This window comes from Suncus etruscus, chromosome 1, assembly GCF_024139225.1.
Source record: "Suncus etruscus isolate mSunEtr1 chromosome 1, mSunEtr1.pri.cur, whole genome shotgun sequence".
Taxonomy (NCBI): Eukaryota; Metazoa; Chordata; class Mammalia; order Eulipotyphla; family Soricidae; genus Suncus; species Suncus etruscus.
The window spans coordinates 198,800,902-198,822,307 of record NC_064848.1 but is presented as its reverse complement, the minus strand read 5'-3'; the positions used below and the strand labels follow the sequence as shown (position 1 = coordinate 198,822,307).

Here is a 21,406-nt window from a genome sequence, read left to right as displayed (position 1 = left end):
TTTGATACTTGGCTCTGCATTATGGCTCTCTGAGCATCATTCAGGAGTGACCTCCGACACTGATTATGGATACGGTGTTGAAATTATGTGCATAAGAAATCATTCTTTTTATCTGTTTGTGTTGTGACCACACCCGGCAATGCTCAGGGGTTACTCCAGGCTCTGCTCTCATGAATCACTCATGTAAGTGCTTGGAAGATCATACGAGTTGCCAGCTATCAAACTTGGGTTGGTTGCATGCAAGGCAAGCATCCTACCCACTGTAGCATCAATCTGACCCTGGGATACTATTATTAAGTACTGTAAACAATATATGCTTAATAAAAAATAAACAAAAAGAGTGACACCCGAGCACAGCATCAGAAATATACCCTGAAGACCACAGATGTATATGCATATGTTTTTTTGTTTTTGTTTTTGTTTTTGTTTTTTTTTTGTTTTTGGTTTTTTGGTTTGGGGCCATACCAGGCAGTGCTCAGGGGTTACTCCTGGCTCTGCGCTCAGAAATCGCTCCTGGCAGGCTCGGGGGACCATATGGGATGCTAGGAATCAAACCCTGGTCCACCCAGTGTAGGCCCCACCCAAGGCAAACACCTTACAGCTGTGCAATTTCTCTGGCCCTTTATGTGTATGTTTTGATAGTGAGGTGTATATCCAAGACCAAAAAAAAAAAAAATTAAGATAAATGACATGTATTTTCTTTAAAGAATATTTATAAACTCAGAAAGTATGCTTATAAAAAGAGAAACTCCTGAAACTTGAATTATGCAGACAATATCTTTCCTTGGGGAAACAATGAACAATTTGCTAATTCATTTGCTGCTTCTGTTTCAGACAGAAAAGTGTTTCTCTCTAAAGGAAAGCTCAAGTGTGCAGGCTCTTCTCTGTTTCTAAAGAAGAAATGGGGCATTGGATATCACTTAAGGTACAGCCACTTCAAGATTATAGAATTATGGAAAGATTGAGGAAGGGTTTGAGTAAAGCATGAGGCTTGAAGTTTCATCACTACTTCAGAAAATATTTCGTCACTCTATTCTTTCATGCTTACATGCTTGTCATACATTCACACTCTGAATCTATGTACACACAGATATGTAAGTGAAGTAGATATATATGAAGGATGTTTTTGGAGTGATTTTTGAGTTTGAAAAACATAAGACAGCAAGAAAGGGTATAAGGTGATAGAAAATTTATATTTAGAATACATTAAGAAAGGTAGGTCTTGGAGCCGGGCGGTGGCGCTAAAGGTAAGGTGTCTGCCTTGCCAGCACTAGCCTAGGACGGACCGCGGTTCGATCCCCCGGTGTCCCATATGGTCCCCCAAGCCAGGAGCGACTTCTGAGCGCATAGCCAGGAGTAACCCCTGAGCGTCAAATGGGTGTGGCCCAAAAACCAAAAAAAAAAAAAAAAAGAAAGGTAGGTCTTTATATAATCGACAGGTGCAACAGATTTCACATCTTTGTTATCTCACTAAAGGTGTTAGCACAATTTACCAAGTAGATTTCATTCTTCTATTCCTTTTATCCATTCTTTCTTTCATATTTCCATTTTCAATTTATTTTCCTATTATTTTGAGCCATAGCAGATTCTGGTTGTCTTGTATTGTATTGTCCAGGAATAAGAGACTTAACATTAGTTTTTAATTTCCATTTTATTTTTAGGAGGGAAGAACTGTAGTCATAATCACTCTACAGATAACATAGAGTCCCTATATGTTAAAAAGTCATAGAGTGATGATGTGAACCTAGATATTTTGAATTTTAAAGTCCCATATTCAAAAGGAATTTGATGGCTCCATTTTTCCTATCAGAATCAAAACTATGTACCTTAATACCCACACAACCATAACTCATATAGAACATGGTGACGTCAAGTGTTCTCACAAATAAAAACTCATGTTCCCAGCCCAATTCACCAGTCTGCTCATCACCCGCTAGAGAGTAAATTGGAAAATTGGCTTCCTTGTTTTAAATTCAATGAGCTAAAGTCTCGAAGCCAAAATTCAACCCACTTACTGTTTCTATAAGTATGAATAGAACCTGCTATTTTCATTAGATGTTGACTTGGCTATTTCCGGTCTATAGTAGCTACACGTCCAATAGTAGCGACATGAATCTACTGGCTTAAAAAACACCCAAATACATATGTATTACATACATATTCCAATATATATATATTACATATACATTGGAAAAAACTAAAATATATTAAATTATTATAAATATATTACTAACAATATTTTCATAATTTAATATATATAATACTATTTATTAATAAGTATTATAAAACTTATATTTATAATCATGAATTATATTAAATTAATACAATATTAAAATTTATGTAATATTAATTAAAACAACATATTAAATTAGTAAAACAAACTAATATATTCTATATATATTCCAATTTTTTTTTTTTTTTTGGTTTTTGGTTTTTGGGTCACACCCGGCGGTGCTCAGGGGTTACTCCTGGCTGTCTGCTCAGAAATAGCTCCTGGCAGGCACGGGGGACCATATGGGACACCAGGATTCGAACCAACCACCTTTGGTCCTGGATCGGCTGCTTGCAAGGCAAACACCTCTGTGCTATCTCTCCGGGCCCTCCAATATATTCTATATGTGGAATATTCCATATATATAATTTTTGTTTTTGGGTTACTCGTGGCTCTGTGCTCAAGAAATTTCTCCTGACAGGCACAGGGGACCATATGGGATGCCAGGCTTTGAACCACCATCTGTCCTAGATCAGCTGCATGCAAAAAAATTGCCCTACTGCTGTGCTCTCTCCAGCCCCAATATTTTTTTTTACTATCTAGTTATTATAAAAAGTGGAGCATTCCTGGCCTTTTTTAAAAAAAGTAAAATAGTTTTATTTATGAAATGAGTGCACAAGACATGCAAAAAAGAGAAGTTACTCGTCCTGGTCTGAGATAAAGTTCCTTCCCCCTCCAAGGAGAGTCATGGTCACTAAATCCCAGATCTTGTAATTGGCCAAGACAAAATTCTATATTTTTTTCTTTCCATGGACATAATTATCTCTGAGAACAACTATGATATAATATGTTTTGCCGCATTCTCTCAGTGGTTCTCACTGAATATAGAAGAAAAATAAAAGCAGATATTCTAGTATGTTCAGAAGTACTTTAAGACTAACAGGAATTATTTTGTTCTTGGCATCTGAGCAGATATAATGGCTACCATTATTTAAGGGCTTATTAATGAATAAAGTCATTACTATTCAGTTCTTACAATAAATATTAATGTTAGGACTTATCTATTTATTTACTTGTTCCATTTTTCCATTATGGCAAAAATTGTTTTTATTGACCAATATACACATCATAGAATAATTTTTATTATAAACTAAGAACTTTTAAAATAAATGCATTGAATGACTAAATATTGCAACTAAATCTGCTTTAATTTTCTTTTATCTTAGCCTATCAAAAGTTTCTTGTTCTTGGGACCAGAGAGACAGTACAGGGATTATGGCACTTGCCTTATATGCAGCCTGTACTGGTTCTATCCCCAGTACTGTGTATGGTCTCTCCCCAAAATCAGGAATGAGTCTTGAGTACCACTACATATGGCCCAAAAAAAAAAAAAAAAAAAAAAAAAAACCAGACAAATGAAAAATTCTTTATTCTTTTTTTTTTAGTTTTTGGGTCACACCCAGCAGTGCTCAGGGGTTACTTCTGGCTGTCTGCTCAGAAATAGCTCCTGGCAGGCACAGGGGACCATATGGGACACCGGGATTCGAACCAACCACCTTTGGTCCTGGATCAGCTGCTTGCAAGGCAAACACCGCTGTGCTATCTCTACGGGCCCAAATTCTTTATTCTTATCTTATCAACTTATACTCTCTTTGAAAAATATTCAATTATTCAACTTTAGGAGATCTAGTCTTTGTTATATTTCTGCTCTGTATTAGTTATTCCCTTAAACATCTGACTAATATGAACTTTCTCTAGACATTTTCCTAAACAATATTTGAGTATTTTCCTAAACAACATCTAATCAGTAAATCTCCAGTGAATCTTATTAACTCATTTTCTTTGTACTTTCCTCAACCACAATTCTATTATCTGATATAAAGAAATTTTTTAAACTTTATTTATTGCATCACTGTGAGATACAAAGCTAAAAGGTCGTTCATGATTGAGTTTCAGTCATACAATGCTTGAGAACCAATTTCTTAACTGGTGTCCTTTTCCCCTAACCATTGCCCCAGTTGCCCTCCCAATCCCCTGCCTGCCTCCATAGCAGACCCATTTCTTTTGTCTTTTGTTCCTTTTAGGCACTGCAATATTGTATTTTTTTTGGGGGGGGGTCACACTCGGCTGTGCTCAGGGGTTACTCCTGGCTCCATGCTCAGAAATTGCTCCTGGCAGGCACGGGGGACCATATGGGACGGCGGGATTCGAACCGATGACCTTCTGCATGAAAGGCAAACGCCTTACCTCCATGCTATCTCTCCGGCCCGCAATATTGTATTGAGGGTGTTTCATGTGTATCACTTGACCTCCTTTTAGCATCCAGTTTTTGTCCAGAGAAATTACTTCCCACTATCATTATCATAATGGACCTTTCTCTGACCTAATTTCCTGAGCCCATTGTAGTGTTTTCTACTAAGGATCAGTTTTCCTGGCCTTCATTTCTATTATCTTTGGGTATTATTCTCCTATACTATTTCTTTATATTTTTGCAAATGAACGCTATCACTCAATGTCTGTGTCTCACCCTCTGACTCAACCCACTTAGCATGATACTCTTCATGTCCATCTATGTTTCAGAAAATTTCATGACTTCATTTTTTTTAACAACTATGTAGCATTCTATTGTGGAGATATAACAAAGCTTCTTTATCCATTCATCTGTTCCTAGCCACTTGGGTTGCTTTCCATATTTTGACTATTATAAATAATGCTGTAGTAAACATGAACAAAAGAGTACTGATGCCTTTTTTTTCTCTTTGCATTGTGTTTTGGGACTCTTCGGGTATATTCCCAGGAGTAGAATTGCTCATGGGAATGGAAGCCCAATTCCTATTATTTGAGGAATGTTCATATTGTTATACAGAAAGGCTGGACTAGTCAACATTCCCAAAAGCAGTGAATGAGGGTTCCATTTTTCCTAGATACCTGCCAACACTGGCTGTTTTTGTTCTTATGTTCATTGTGATGTGTGCTTGTATTTTTGATGTGAAGGTATGTTTTGTGACACAACATGTGGTTTAGTAGAAAGTACTAAGTGCACTAGAGAAGAATTTTTATTTAGCTTTAGGAAGACAAAAAAAAATTATATAAGATGTTTTAGTTTTGTTGGGATCAGGGAAATAACTGGCAGGGCTCTGTTCTCAGGGATCACTCCTGACAAGGTTGGAAGGATCATAAGAGGTGCCAGGGATTGAGGTTGGGTCTATCTACTACATGCAAGGCAATAACCCAACCCACTGTACTCTGTGGCCCACACCTCTGAAGAGGTTTATGGGGCAGCTTGATACTGACTTGTGCTACTGCTCAGGCCCATGGATGACCTGTATCATTTTTTTTTTTGGTGACCTATATCTTATAATTGATTTTAACTGATTTTTATTTATCTTATAATAGCAAGCCATTGTTTCCATGTTATTGGAGACTCTTTTTAATATGTTTATCTTTTTGTTTAATATCAGTTTGCAGCTGAGTGAAATGTGTTCTCCAGCAAAAATAACATCACTTATTAAACAACACATTCCTGATGCCAAACTATCATCAGAAAGGGAAGGAAAACTTGTCTATACATTGCCTTTAGAAAAAACAAATAGATTTCCAGGTAATGTATTTGCATGCCCTGTAATCTATATTTGAGTACTAGTCATAGTAATATTTTTATTACAGGTGGCATTCATTAAGAAAGGTTTATAATATGTTCAGGAATCTTAAAAAATACTATAATCTTAAATGAAAACAAAGATATTGGGGCCAGAGCGATGGCGCAAGTGGTAAGGTGTCTGCCTGCCTCGCCTGTGCTAGCCTAGGACAGACAGCAGTTCAATTCCCCGGCATCCCATACAGTCCCCCAAGCCAGGAGCAATTTCTGAGCGAATAACCAGGAGTAACCCCTGAGCATCACCAGATGTGCCCCCCCACAAAAATACAAAAAACCCCAAAGATACTAACAAAGATATATGTATATGTATATGTATGTATATATATATATAGTATTATAATAATTGCACAGTAATGTATGGACACTTTAGGGAACTCTTGAATCCTTCATTCCCCTGTGCTTATAACCATCATGAACAACAAATGCTTGAAAATTTAGGCCTTAAACATCAGGATAAACAACTTTATAGTGTTATCATTCCTTCCCTTGACATACTTTTGGGTTTTTCAAGTCAATACATGAAAGGTTGCTCTGTGACAGCTATTTTGGGTTCTTCAACACGTAAACTAGCAAACCAGAGAATTCCTGTCATTGGAGTCCATTGTGGAGTTTTATTTTGTTAATTTGTGTGAAGTAGCTTTGCTTCCCCCCCCCCCCCATTAAGCTGTTTTTATGGCTATGTATTAGACAAAGTTCCCCTGAGCTCCCCCATGAGTACAGAGCTGGTAGTGGTCACTGATTGTGGGTGTGGCCCTCAAACAAAAGTAAATAAGGTTTCCTCTTGTTGATTAAAAAAAGCACAAATGTGTTTCATTTGTTTCTGTTTTCTGGAAACTATTTCAATTAATAGTACTTAAAGTTGAAAAAAAAGCCTTACACTGTATTATTAATTAAAATAGAAAGACTGTTATATAAAAATAAAACGATATGATTATGATATTAAAACATGATTAATATTGGGGTTTGGTGACCATATTTGGAGCTTTGGAATTTAATCCGGGCTCAGGTGCATTCAAGGCAATTGATTTACTTCCTCAACTAATTCTTCAGACCTCAAAAAGCAGGCTGTGATATAAATACAGATGAAACTGCTGAAAAGAAGTTTAGAGGGTTGGGGAAATAACTTAATGGTATAGCATATGCCTATCCTGTACAAGACCTGAAGTTCAGTCACTAACATCTTACGACTCCAACTGCCAAATATCTTCAGGTATAGCCTTGGTGTCATCTGTATGGTCCCTATAAAAGTGAAGTTTGGGATTATAACATATAATAGAAAATAGACAATAGGATCAGAGAGATATCTCAATGGCCTATGCAAATGTTGTACCTACAGGATGCCTGGACTTAACTCCAAGCACTGAACTGGGTGCAACACAAGAACACTTTTGAGTGTGGGCCCTTTACCAAGTGATGATGATGATGATGATGATGATGATGATGAAATTGATGAATATGATGATGCAGATAGACTTTGACAATTAAAATTTACTCTTATAATTGTTAGTACATTCATTATAAAGATCTGGAATATCACATGTATAATTTAATATTTTTATATTTAAGTGGTCTTCAGTTCATTTGTGATTTTTGTTGGGGTAATTCATAACTGTGTATGTGTGTGTGTGTGTTCCCTAGAACTTTACGAGGATCTTGATAGAAGTCCTGACCTAGGAATTGAGAACTATGGTGTTTCCATGACAACCTTGAATGAGGTATTCCTGAAAATGGAAGGAAAATCAGCTATTGAAGAATCAGGTAAATAAAATGCATGAAATTATTATGTAAATATAAACCCAACATCTAGTGAAGTATATATTATAGGAAGACACTGTTCAAAAGATGTGACTCAAAAATGTGGTGTCCCTTGATTGACATTGCTTTTAAACAAACACACCTAAAGCATCATCCCTTGTCATATTTGTAATCTCTTCTGACTGTTGTGCCTTGTTATTCAAGATGGCTCATCTTTTATACAAGATTCATTGTCTTCATTCCATCCGATTTTCCAAGAATAGCTTCAGAAAGACAGCAAAACAAAACAAAAGCTCTCATTCCAAATCTCTTCAAGACCTTTTAAAAAAATGTCACTCTTCTGTCTCTTGGTCTCATGAAGTCAGTTTTAGATTTTAATGAGGATTTTAATTTTAATAAAGTTGTGTTTCTCTCTCTTCTCTCAAGATATTCTTTTGATCTTTAGATGATTTTGACAGCCAAAGAATATAATGCAGTTAGATGTTAATTTCCTCTTATATATCATAGTAGAATTGTGTGGGTTTCTTTTTAATCAGAATTTGAGCTCTTTTTATCCCATTACTTATTGCATTATGCTCTCTGAACTTTTTTCTCTGTTCTCCCCTGGAAATTCCACTATTCTGTTTGTCAATGAATGCTAGTATTCTTGATAGTGACTCACAATTTTGTTTTCTTTCTCTATTCTTTAGACAAATAATGTCAATATTCTCTTGTCATATTCACTGATTCTTCCATCCAATAAAATTTGTTGAGCATTTTTAGGATTTCTTACAAATATACATATGAAAGACAAAAAATTTTGTCCTATTATATTTACACATTATTATCCCTTATTATTTATAATTTACCTTTTGTCTCACAGACACTGTATTACTCATAACCCATTATTTCTGGGAATAGATTATCTTGTATATTATTTTCATATATCTGTAAAATTACTTTATGTTTATCTTTCACCTTTTTTGAATCAATTAGCACAAATATGCCTGTGGTCTTAAAGACTCTAATCATAATATCCTTCATAAAACAAGTTCTTATAATAGTTCCATTAGTTACATTAGAAGTGGGATATTAGAAATTTCTTCCTTTGTGCTTTACAGAGATGGCCGTTTTGGGAGAAGTCCAATCAGAACAAGCTATTGACACAGAAAGGCTTATAGAAATGGAACACGTTTTCTCTTCCCTGAATGATGTTCGACAGACAAAAAGTGGCATGGCTCTCTGGCGGCAGCAAGTCTGTGCAATTGCCAGGGTTCGCTTCCAAAAGTTAAAGCATGATAGTAAAGCCCTTGTGTCACTGTGAGTATCTAATCATCAGACAATTTTTCAATAAACATATTAAAGATAAATCCTAAGTGTAAAAAGAAAAAAATGTCTTTATGTACTTTTAATTAATTCAAAATGATATTTTGACTATTTTGAATGAAAGTATGTACAACATAGCCTACATAATGGTCCTCCTTGTTAGCAGAATATCTGGCTAACTTTATAATATCCCAAAACAAAATCAAAGTAATATAAGCTTTCATGGAATATTCCTTCTCAAATTTTGAACTATGGAAGATGACAGAAACAATGGGATGTACAACTCAGCTTTCAGAATCCAAGGCTATTTTCTAAATAGCCTTGGTTTCTAAATAATAATTAATAATAAATAATTACTTATTATGATAACAATTATTATACATAATTATTATAAATAATGAATAAATAATTTGAATAGGATAATTTCATTGCAGTTATATTGCCCTATTTTAGATACTAAATGGACTCTTCCCTGAATGTCAGGATACTATCATTATATAGTTCTTACTCTTAATTGTCATGACTTCCCTTTAATCCTCTTTAGCAATAGTCATTCACTTTCCATGCCACTGTGTAAGTGATAGACACTGTCACAACTCCTAAAACTATATTGCTTCTTACAAGCACTGTTTTGTCCATATTACTTCATTTCCCAACAAGTTCCTTGTCTTACTTAAATGAAATTTCAAAATATATGAGGCTTTGACTCATAATATAAACTCAATACATGTTCATTAAATAATCAGTGAGGCTTCATTTAGATTTGACTGAAAACTTAGCATGCTATAAGAACAAACATTACTATTAATTTGGTAATATTACATTAAAGATCCCAAAGAGATTATTTTCATTTATCAGGAGCTCAGACAAGGCATACTATTGTAAAATTAAAATCTGGGATCAGAAAGAGGTATTGAGGAAAGTTGTAGTGAAACAATGTTTGACATTAAATCAAGAATAAAGAAAAATCATAATAGAAAACTTACACCTAAATCTAAATAAATAATGCTGTTATTAAGAAGTATGGATTACTGAAGGAGACGTGAAGAAATGTGGTGTAAAGTATTGAAAAATTATCAGTAGAAAAACAGGAGTAGAGGTTAGTATATTGGAATGTAAAAGAGAGGAAAAATATGAACATAGTGAAAGGGCACATATCCTATTAAACTGGAATTACCAAGAGCAGAGAGTAACCAGAGAAATAAATAATGAGTTAATTCTATTTATTTCATCTCTAATAAAAAGTAAGAAAAGCAAGAAAAACTCCTAGAGCTGCATGTTTAGTTTCCACAACTTCTTTTCATCTCTGAATATTGTTGACCCACTCAGGAAGGAAATGGCTGTGTTGATGTTGGGAATTTTCTTCCGTATAGGCTGATGATTCTGGCAATTGCCTTTTTCCCCCTTCTTTTGGAATATATTCTGACGAAAATTTATCAAACGAGTTATACTTGGGAACTTTCACCTCATCTCTACTTCCTGGCACCTGGACAGAAACCACGTGATCCTCTCACGCCATTACTGATCATCAATAAAACAGGTAATGTAGAATATGGTGAGTACTCTATTTCCAAGCACATTCATTATGCAGAGCATCGTTACTAAGAAAATATAAATATTAATCATAAAAAGAGCTTTTTGGCTCCTCATGCTTGTGCTTTAAAAACAATTTATGAAAGCCAGAGAAATATCACAGCAGGTAAGAAGAAACTTATTTGCTTTTCACTTAGTTGTTCCAGGTTCTATCCCAGGCAACCCATAGGGTCCTTTGAATCCCTCCAGGAATGATCACTAAGCACAGAGCCAGGAGTAAGTCTCAAGCATCAGAGGGGATAACCCCCCAAATTTAAAAAAATAAAAAATAAAATTTATGGGGCTGGAGCAATACCACAATCAGGTATTTGCCTTACACAGGGCTAATCCATGTTTGAACCTGATATCCCCTATGATCTTCCATTCACCACTAGCATTCCTGAGTGCCATGCCAGGAGTAACCCCTGAGCACTGCAGGGTGTGGTCCCCCACCCCAAAATACAATTCCTGAAACTTGGGTATGAGGAATATAGATCTAAAACAGAGCAGAAAATGTGAAAGTATTTGAGAAGAAAAATAATGAGTTCACTGTGACAATTTGCAAAACCAAAGTCTGTATTACAAAATGTTTTTAGCAGATCTGCATGGACATGTTCAGAGAAAAGAAACTGTGGGTCTCTAGTGAGAGAGTGAGAGGAGGCAGAGTTAGGTGATATTCTGTCTTGTTGGAAAACCCCAAATTGAAACAAATACCCTTTTGTGATCTTATTTACTGCTGCATTTTTTACAATTCTGTATTTTCCTTTGTTTGCTTTGTGTGGGTAATGTAGTACTGAAATGCTGTCTAGTGTTCCATGGACAAGAAGGCTGTGATCTGTACCTCATCAAGAAAATATTTCTTAGGCTTACTTTATTCAGAAAGGACCAACAAAACAATTTTGTGAGATAGTTTTACAGAAGTATGTGCATAGTAAGACGGTGTATGAAATAGCCAAAGAGACTATGGTGACCAGAAACCAGGAAACCAATTTATTTTTCCCATAGGAGCATCCATTTATTCTGGATGAATGGATGCAGCAAATAAATCACTTAGTGAATTCCTAATTTATTGAGAACTTATAGGCCATAATTATTTTAAATTATAAGAATCAAATGTAAATCTTTTGCAAGTATTTTTTCTCACCCATCACCTTTTTGTTTTCTTTTGGTGCCTTTGATGATGTTTAAGTTTTTATTAAGTCCAAGCACCTTTCATAAAAGTGTTGTCTAATCCAACACTTACTTGCAAAGAGTTACTCCTATATTTTTCTTCTTAAACATTTTAGCTTTCAGTTCTTACATTGGGATAAATAATACTTTTTGCTTGTTTATTTTGGTTTAGAACCACACCTGGTGATTCTCAGGGTTTACTCCTGGCTCTGCACTCAGGAACTACTCTTGGCAGGCTCAGGAGACTGTAAGGGTACCATGGATCAAACCCAGGTTATATGAGTTCGAGGCAAATGCGCTACTCACTGTGCTGTCTCTCTAGCCCCAAGACAGAGAATGCATTTTGAGTTAATTTTTGTGCATAGGATGAGAAAGGGAGCAATTTACATTTTACTTACTTTCCATTTTACTTAATACAGACATACAATCATTTCACAGCACAGCTTAACTGGATTTTCTTAACTTTGTGATAGCAAATATTTCTAACCTAGGGGCCAACATTAATGACTTTATATACTCCATGGAGCCACAAAACATAACATTGGATGTGGATGCACTTGGAACACGAACTGGCCTAGATGACGTATCTTATAATGGAGCCATCGTAGTATCTGGTGATAAAAAGGTACACTGTTCTCAATTCAGTTTTCTCCTTTGTATTCAAGTACCATGATTTACAGTGTTGTTAATAACAGTAGCTGCATTGCTCCAATACAATGGTCACCACTAGAATTCACACTTCCCTTCACCAATATCCCAAGGACTCCTCCCAATCTCCCAGATAACTTCTGTTCTGTAGACCAACTCTCAACTTAATCACTTTCTCCAGAGGTGTCTAAAGATAAAATAATAGTGGTATTCTAAGGTCTTTAATTGGGGGAAGAAAAAAAGCAGCAAATACTCATTTCATTACTGTATTATGTCATCACTGTGATAAATAATTGATATATGGATAATAGTGCAGTGGATAAAGCACTTCCTAAGATCCCTGTCATAGTAACTAGTTTCCCCCCAAACACTGCCAGGAGTGATTCCCTGAGCACAAAGCCCTGAGAAAGTTCCCTTCCAAAATAATAACACTAATATTTCCTATATGAAATAGTCCATCAACATAAACTGTGCCTTAAACATACACAAAATAGATGTATCATGTAATACCCACAGTCATGAGTGTAGTTTAGTTCAAACAATTCATGTTTCTTTTGGGAATCTTGATCACTCTGAAATTCTATAATTGCAACTTCTGTACTTTTTTATTTTGGTTTCTATAACATGACTATAATCTTGATTACATTTGTGGTATTGAAAATACCTCACAAATCTACCTCATCCACCACCCTTCAATTGAGCACCGCCCTCTACCACTCTCCCTATGTGGAATCTAGGCTGTTGATTAAAATCTTTTTTTTTTTTTTTTTTTTGGTTTTTTGGGCCACACCCGGTGACGCTCAGGGGTTACTCCTGGCTATGCACTCAGAAGTCACTCCTGGCTTGGGGGACCATATGGGATGCCGGGGATCGAACCGCGGTCCATCCTAGGCTAGCGCAGGCAAGGCAGGCACCTTACCTCTAGCGCCACCGCCCGGCCCCTTGATTAAAATCTTAAGTCGGATCCCTTGTATCCCGAAAATCAGATACAAGCTATAAATAAACAGTGCTTATATTTTTGTTTTTGTTATTTTCTGTGGCATCTTAAGCACACGATTTTTAATTTTTTTTAATTTAAACCATTGTGATTTACAAAGTTCTTCAAGTTGGGTTTCAGATATATGATGTTTCATGGCCAATACCATCACCCTTGTTAACTTCCTTCCACCAATGTTCCCAGAGACCATCCCATGCCAAAACAGCCTACCATAATTACAGGCCCATTTTTAAATTTTGAATGTTAAAGTTTAAGTTTCATGATTTCATTATTGTTCACTCTGCCTTGGTTATTTAGTTCTGTTCTTTCTTAACACTACCAATGCACCCGACACCTCGTGGTCTCTGTGTTTCTCCACTTAATTTCTTTTTTTCTCCTTGCTATACTGTGGGGCCTAGAGTGTTCTGGACAACTCTCTTTAGACCATTGTATTTCTTAATGCAGTTATTCTAAATAGCATGTATAAATGTTATCATTCTGTATTTATCCTTCTGGCTTACTTCATTTAACATAGTATTTTCCAGTTCTATCCATGTTGCAGAAAATTTAATTATTCCATCATTCCTTACAGTTTTGTAGTATTCCATTGAATATATGTATCACATCTTCATGATCCATCTGTTTTTGGACATCTAAGTTGATTCCAACTCAGCTATGCACTGAGGCTGTGATGAATAGAGGTGTTCATACCTCCTTTTCGGTTTTTGGGCCACACCCAGCAGTGCTCAGAGGTTACTCCTAGCTGTCTGCTCAGAAATAGCACCTGGCAGGCACAGAAAGCCATATGGGACACCGGGATTCGAACCAACCACCTTAGGTCCTGGATTTGCTGCTTGCAAGGCAAACATCGCTGTGCTATCTCTCCGGCCCCTCATACCTCCTTCTCAATCAGTGTTTTTTGTTTGTTTGTTTGTTTTTTGTCCTGAGCAGAGATATCCAAAAGTGGGATTTCTGGGTCATACAGCAGATTTGTTCTTACTTTGCTGAGAACCCTCCGTACTATTTTCCATAGGAGTTGGACCAGAAAGAATTTTCACCAGTCATAGATGAGAGTTCCTTTCTCATCACATCCCTACCAACAATTATTGATATTTCTGATATATGCCACCCTCACTGTTGTAAAGTGTTATCTCATTGTTGTCTTTGGTTGGATTTCTCTAATGATAAGTGATGATGAGTGCCTGTTGGCCATCTGTTGGTCTTTCCTAGAGAGGTATCTGTTCATTTTCTCTACCCACCTTTTGATGGAATTTTTAGATTTTGTGGGGTTAACCTTTGAGAGTACTGTGTATATCCTAGATATCAACCATTTATCTGATTTTTAGTAAATTATTTTTAATTTAAAAACTCATGTGATTTTGAGTTAAATCACATGATTTTAAGTAAAATATTGAACCTTAATTTCTCTCAAAAATATTATCATTTGGAGTTAGTCATATTGCTTTTAATATTTTAGAATTACAGCTTCTCATTAGTATGCAATGCCAAAAGATTAAACTGCTTCCCAGTGCTTATGGACATTGTCAGTAATGGACTACTTCAAATGGCAAATTCATCAGGACATATCCAAACAGACAGAAGCACTTTTTATTTGGTAAGTATAAAAATCTAATGGCCTCTTGTTCATTAGGACTTTCCCAGATTGCTTTTAAATGCTGACATATTACTTTTATTGAGTAAACTAGCACAATAAATTATCATTTTTATTCGTGCACCTCTGTGAAATTTGAAAATCAATACATTTTTTCACAGTTTTTTTAAATTCAAAATAGAATGACAATAATCATCATATGTAACAATGAAAGTGAAATCATTCAGATTGAGGATTAAAAAAAGGGTTTAAAGGAAAGAAATAATGATGTAGTTTTATTATTTACTTTTAGAAATGCTACCCTTCTCCACAAAATTACTGGAAATAAAGTTCAGTATAGCATTTTAGACTAGTCATTCAAATTACTCTAGTTCTTCATCAAAATTAATACCTAGGGGCCAGAGCAATAGCACAGAGGAAAGGTGTTTGCCTTGCATGTGGCTGACCCAGGACTGACCTAGATTTAATCCCCAGCATCCCATATAGTCCCCCAAGCCAGGAGCGATTTCTGAGTGCATAGCCAGGAGTAGCCCCTGAGCATCACTGGGTGTGGCTCAAAAACCAAAAAAAAAAAAATAATAATACCTAGCATCTAACCTAAGCTTACCTTATCAATCCAGCTTTATTATATATGAGATAAAACAAACCTATTTCATATTTATATACTTATGTTATATAATTTAGAAATTATTTATATGGATTATATATTATATATAATATATTTAAAGTATTTCTATATAAATGCTTATGTTATAGTTTGGCTTCCTGGTTTAATGCTCATGGCTTGTTCCCAGTGATGCTCAATGGACCATGCAGTGATGGCTATAAAATCTAGGGTACCTGCATGCAAAGATGCTCTACAGTTCCATGAAAAATCTCTTCAACTCTATTTCTTATTAAAATAAAAATACAGGAGTCATGGGGTCAAAGCGATAGCACAGTGGATAGGGCATTTGCCTTGCACATGGCTGATCTGGGTTTGATCTTCTGTGTCCCATATGGTCCTTCGAGCTTACTAGGAGTGAGTCATGAGTGTAGAGAGAAGTAACTTGTCTGCCAAATATGGCCAAAAAAAAAAAAAAAAAGGCAAGGGTCAGACGACTGGAATATATGCAGTCCCTTAAATTTTGGAAGAGAAAACCTAGCAGAGATTCTTTTTCGTTTATTTCTAAACATATTTCTCCCTCTTGGAGAATAATTTTAAACATAGGACTATGCAATTTTCATATTGCATAATGTCCTGTATCTAGGATAGAACTATAACATTAAAGTGAATGGGGGGGAGTATTTTTTGTTATATACATAAATGAATGTCAGAGTACAGTAAATCTCTATAGACTCCTGGGTTTTATGATAATACATAATGGTTAATGGTCATACATTCATCATTATTTTTATATGGTCCAACAAAATCACCAGTTACTTATTTACAATATACTTCTGAGTATGCTTAGTAAATTAAAGTTTCTATCAGCAAGGAAATAAAGTCTTGGTATCTATCAATTACTAATTAATCTTAGAGTATATGCCATGGTTATATAAGACTGTGATACCTTTTAGGATTTTTCTATTTTCTGAGGCAGAATAGATGCAGTAATAGAGAAAATTACCTTGGACTTCATCTCTGTCAACATCCTACTTTATCCATCAGGAGTCTGAGGTCAACCAGCTCAAGTGATCTTCAATTGGTTTGAGCTGGTTGTGGAGGTTTGTTTTTGCCAGTGTCAGGATAGAGCCCAGGGACTTACCAAAATCTTGCCTGCAAGGCAAATTCTTTACCGCTGAGCCTCATCCAGGATCTAATTAACATATTTATGTGCTTACATTTTGTTATACACCAACTCCTTTGAATATTTTGAGTTATATAAAATGTTAAATATTTATACTCAATGACATGTATTCAACTCACGGTATCCTTCACATTTCTAGGCTGATCAAGGTTCTATGCTTCGAATCCTGGGACAGACATTGTTCTGGTTGCTTTTGGCATCCAGCTGCGCTCCTTATATTGCCATGAGTAGCATTGACGATTACAAGGTAAACATAAATAACAAAAACTTGGATTCATTTGTGTAATTAGAACCTGAAGGTACATTTACCACCACCAGTGTCCCAAGTTTCCCCTCCCATCCCCTCTCCCCATCTGTCTATAAGGAAGGCATTTTATTTCTCTCTGTCTCTTTCTTCTTTTTTGACACTGTGACTTACACTACTGCTAATGAAGGGGGGGTACTAGACATATCACTTTATTCACTTTTAGCCCCAGTTCCTGTCCAGAGTGATCAGCTCCAACTATCATTCCAACAATCACTACCCTAACTACACTCACCTCTCTTTGTGGCAAGCCTCCTACAATAGAATGCTTCTCCTGATCTTTGTCCCTATTATCTCTGAATTTATTTTTCTTATATCTTACAAATGAGTGAGATTATACTACAAGACACTAAGTTTTACCCCCAACATCTCCAGGTTCCCTTAAGAACTTTAAAAATGACTTCTATAAAGAAAAAAAACCTTCAAAAAGTTGATTTATTAATGTCTCTTGGACCAGATAAGCATTGTAATCATGACACAGAACTTATAAATGAATATTTTTATTTGACAAATTTCGTAAGTTATATTTCTTAAACCTGCAATTGAAATACCATGTATCTTTGCTTTCTCCTAATCAGAACAAAATTCATTCCCAGTTAAGGATCTCGGGGCTCTTTCCTTCTGCTTACTGGTTTGGGCAGGCACTGGTGGACATTCCCATATATTGCTCCATGTTCCTTATTATGTTTGCAGTGGACCTCGCTTTAAACCAGCAAGACAACATATTTACATATGTCAATCATGTTATACAAGTAAGTGAACATATTCATAGAACAAATATCACCACAGAGTAAATTTTATGATGTCATCACTCATCAAATTATGATGAAACTGTGCTGATTTGAGGCATTTTTTTCGATTGCCTTTGTTATTAAATGTAACATCCTTGTTTGTTTCAGATCCCATGTGCCATTGGCTACTCAGCATCTATGATCTTCCTCACATATGGAATTGCCTTTATTTTTCGCAAGGGGAGGAAAAATAATGACCTTTGGTCATTTTGTTTCTATATTGTGAGTATTTCTTGTGAAACTTTTTTTGCATAAATTATGTACAATAGAAAAATAAACCTTAAATTATGTTTTTGTGGATCAATAACTTTATATTGCAATATAAATACTTGCCTACATTCTTCCAAAATATGTCTTTTTTTCTTTTTATTTCTACTTCTATCTTTCTTCAAAAGTAACTAAAGACTTTGTAGAAATGTAATTATTTACTATAGAAAATATAGGACTCTTTTTTTTGTTCTTTTCTTTCTTTACTTTTCTTTTTCTTTCTTTCACTCTTTGTCATCTTTATTTTTCTTCCTTTCTTTCTCTCCTTTTTTCCTTCTCTATCCTTCTTTTTCTCTTTTCTTTTCTCCTTCCTTCTCTCTTTCCCACTCTCTTTCCTTTTGTTTTTCTTTCTCTTTATCTCATCTCTCCTCTCTTTCCTTCTTTTTTTACTGCTTCCTCTATCTGTTTCTTTCTTCCAGGTATTAAATCCAGAGCTATGCACATACAATAATCTGTAAATATTCACTTACATTCATACATAGATATTATGCTTTCCCATAAAAAAACATTCCCAGACAATCCTTAGTGATCACAACTTCAAATAATTTTTAATAAAATAGTTAAAATATTTTTGGGGAGTGAATCACATTCAGAGGTGCTTGGGACTTATTTCTGGCTCTGCACTCTGTAAGTAAGTATGCTCCTGGAAGATTCCAGAGACCGTAGGGGAGCCAAGAAATGAGCCCAGGTCAATTGTGTGTAGGAAAGTACCTTCCCCCCATACTCTCTTCCAGTACATAAAATTTCCAGCTAATTCTCAAACTCTACTTAAATTTAGTTTCATAAAGCAACATTAACCAAAATTACCCCCCTAAATTTAAGATGTATATTTGATATTTATAAGTATCTATTCTATATTCTGTCATTTCCAGAAGCCCCAAAGTAACTCAACAAACATTTGGACACTCATCAATGTGTCACAAACTAAAACTGAGAAAGGAGGAAAATGGGCAGTTTTCAATTCCTGTAGAACCCTTGCAGGTCACACAGATTAGTAAGCTATACTTATTAAAACAGACTTATAAGAAGAAGGTTATCTATTGATTCTGAAATGTCTGGATAAAATCTATGACTAAATGTACTGAGTAATAAAATCATTTGTGAAAATCAGAGAAGGAAAAAATGAAATCATGAAAAAGAAAGCAGAAATTTAATTCAGTAAGAAAAGTAACACTAGGGGCCGGAGAGATAGCATGGAGGCAAGGCATTTGCCTTGCATGCAGAAGGACTGGGGTTTTGAATTCCAGCATCCTATATGGTCCCCGAGCCTGCCAGGAGTGATTTCTAAGCATAGATCCAGGACTAACCCCTGAGCGCTGCTGGACATAACCCAAACACCCCCCCTTCAAAAAAGAGTAATACTTGAACAGATAGAAAAGAATGAATGCACATAAGAGAGAATGGGTGAAGAAAGTAGCAAGAGTTCCAGGTTCATCCTTGGAAGTGATGGCAATGTGACCTGGATAAGAAAAGAAAATTTCCTTCTGGTTCTATATAGGGTGAAAACAAATGTTTGGGTATATACTGATCTTGGTTAGCAAATGAGACAGCTTTATCTATAGGCTGTGGGAAACCATGGTAGTTTAAAATAGAGAAAAGAAATAGAATAAGAAATATACATTATGAAAGAGTCATCAAAATGATGTTACCCTTTTGCTGGGTCAACTGTATCACAATTTAGGATGAATAATAATTTCTTCCTTTCACTTTATGGCTTTCACATTTTTCCTTGCACTTGTCTTTTTTTCCCTCTGCTTGGTCCTTAAATAAAACTACTTAATTTTCAAAAAAAAATTGTTTGTAGTAAGAGAAATTAAAAGAGCAAATACTTTTGGGAAGTCATTGCAATCATTTGAACAAAATATTCTGACAAAGCTTTTCTCAAACCTAAATTTTTAATAATATTAATCTTTACTTTAATCACTCTAGTTTGATTCATTTCTTCATTGGGGCAGTTAGCAAAAGTCTCCTTTCACTGATGATTTAGTCCTATAAAATTTCAATTTTTCCTTGTGATTATTATGTTATAATAGATCCACAAACAACATTATTTTCTTCAAAAGCTTTTTTAACTGTAATATTGGTATGAATAAAAATATCCTGACAGTCAATTAGACTGTGATATTAAAGCAAACTCAACAAATTCCTATTGTTAATTCTCTCGAAATAATTGTCCCAAGCTCCTCATTATAAGATTGACTGGGGATTTACTTCATGTTGAATTTTACTATATAACCAATATATACCAGTCTTCCTGAATTTAATAAAATAAAAAATATTCTACGTATCATATTCCCATGATGCTTCACATTGAAGGGTTCATTTCTGAGGTGATAGTTGAAATCAGAAATGGGTTCTAGAAGTCTTCTCCATTTGGAAAGTTACTGTTTTGTTTGTATTTTTTTAGATCACCCTTCTCTCTGTGGCTGGAATTCTGACAGATCTCAGTGACCTTGCTATAGGATATAGCTTCACAATTTTAGTACCACTGGTCACCATGATTGGCTGTGTGTTCCTTTCCTATTATGTAAGTAATGCTACTGCCTGTCCCCTGCCCTGGAGTTCATGGCTATTTGTGAAAGTCAGCTTTATGTCAGGTTCAGATCTACTCTAATTCTAGTATGTATGGCATCTGAAGATTGCTAACTCATTGGTGCTAGATAAATTTCTCCCACAAAAAATGATGTCCTGGGGCAGGCGAGGTGGCACTAGAGGTAAGGTGTCTGCCTTGCAAGCCAAGGAAGGACCGAGGTTCGATCCCCCGGCGTCCCATATGGTCCCCCAAGCCAGGGGCAATTTCTTTTTTTTTTTTTTTTTTTTGGTTTTTGGGCCACACCCTGTGACGCTCAGGGGTTACTCCTGGCTATGCGCTCAGAAGTTGCTCCTGCCTTCTTGGGGGACCATATGGGGCGCCGGGGGATCGAACCGCGGTCCGTCCTAGGCTAGCGCAGGCAAGGCAGGCACCTTACCTCCAGCGCCACCGCCCGGCCCCGCCAGGGGCAATTTCTGAGCGCTTATCCAGGAGTAACCCCTGAGCATCAAATGGGTGTGGCCCAAAAAACAAAAACAAACAAACAAAATGATGTCCTTCCAACAGAACTGTTATAGAACACTTGATTATCAATCTGGGGGAAATAAAGTAACCTGTGATATCTTTCTAGAATCTATTTTTGCCTGGCATATTCAAATTTAGATGGTTATGGATGAAATATCCAGGACTCTTGACATTTCAGCATTCTAGAAAGTACAAATTCTAAAAAGAAAAAAAAAAAAAGAAAGTACAAATTCTAAATAATCTACAAGCTACTGTCTACCTATACTTCTACAAGTATAAAGCAAACTTGAG

The 21,406-nt window shown here is 35.7% G+C and overlaps 1 protein-coding gene across 1 annotated transcript in view; it reads left to right on the top strand.

The window, feature by feature from the left end:
• The window catches only part of LOC126008416 (ABC-type organic anion transporter ABCA8-like), a 45,272-nt gene that overhangs the window by 11,680 nt on the left and 12,186 nt on the right, over nucleotides 1–21,406 (top strand). Inside the window, 11 exon segments of the mRNA XM_049772804.1 lie at nucleotides 835–925; nucleotides 5,674–5,813; nucleotides 7,509–7,628; nucleotides 8,726–8,924; nucleotides 10,304–10,470; nucleotides 12,164–12,297; nucleotides 14,774–14,911; nucleotides 16,838–16,945; nucleotides 17,581–17,754; nucleotides 17,902–18,015; nucleotides 20,468–20,587. Of these exon segments, the coding sequence (XP_049628761.1) occupies nucleotides 835–925; nucleotides 5,674–5,813; nucleotides 7,509–7,628; nucleotides 8,726–8,924; nucleotides 10,304–10,470; nucleotides 12,164–12,297; nucleotides 14,774–14,911; nucleotides 16,838–16,945; nucleotides 17,581–17,754; nucleotides 17,902–18,015; nucleotides 20,468–20,587 (1,505 nt within the window).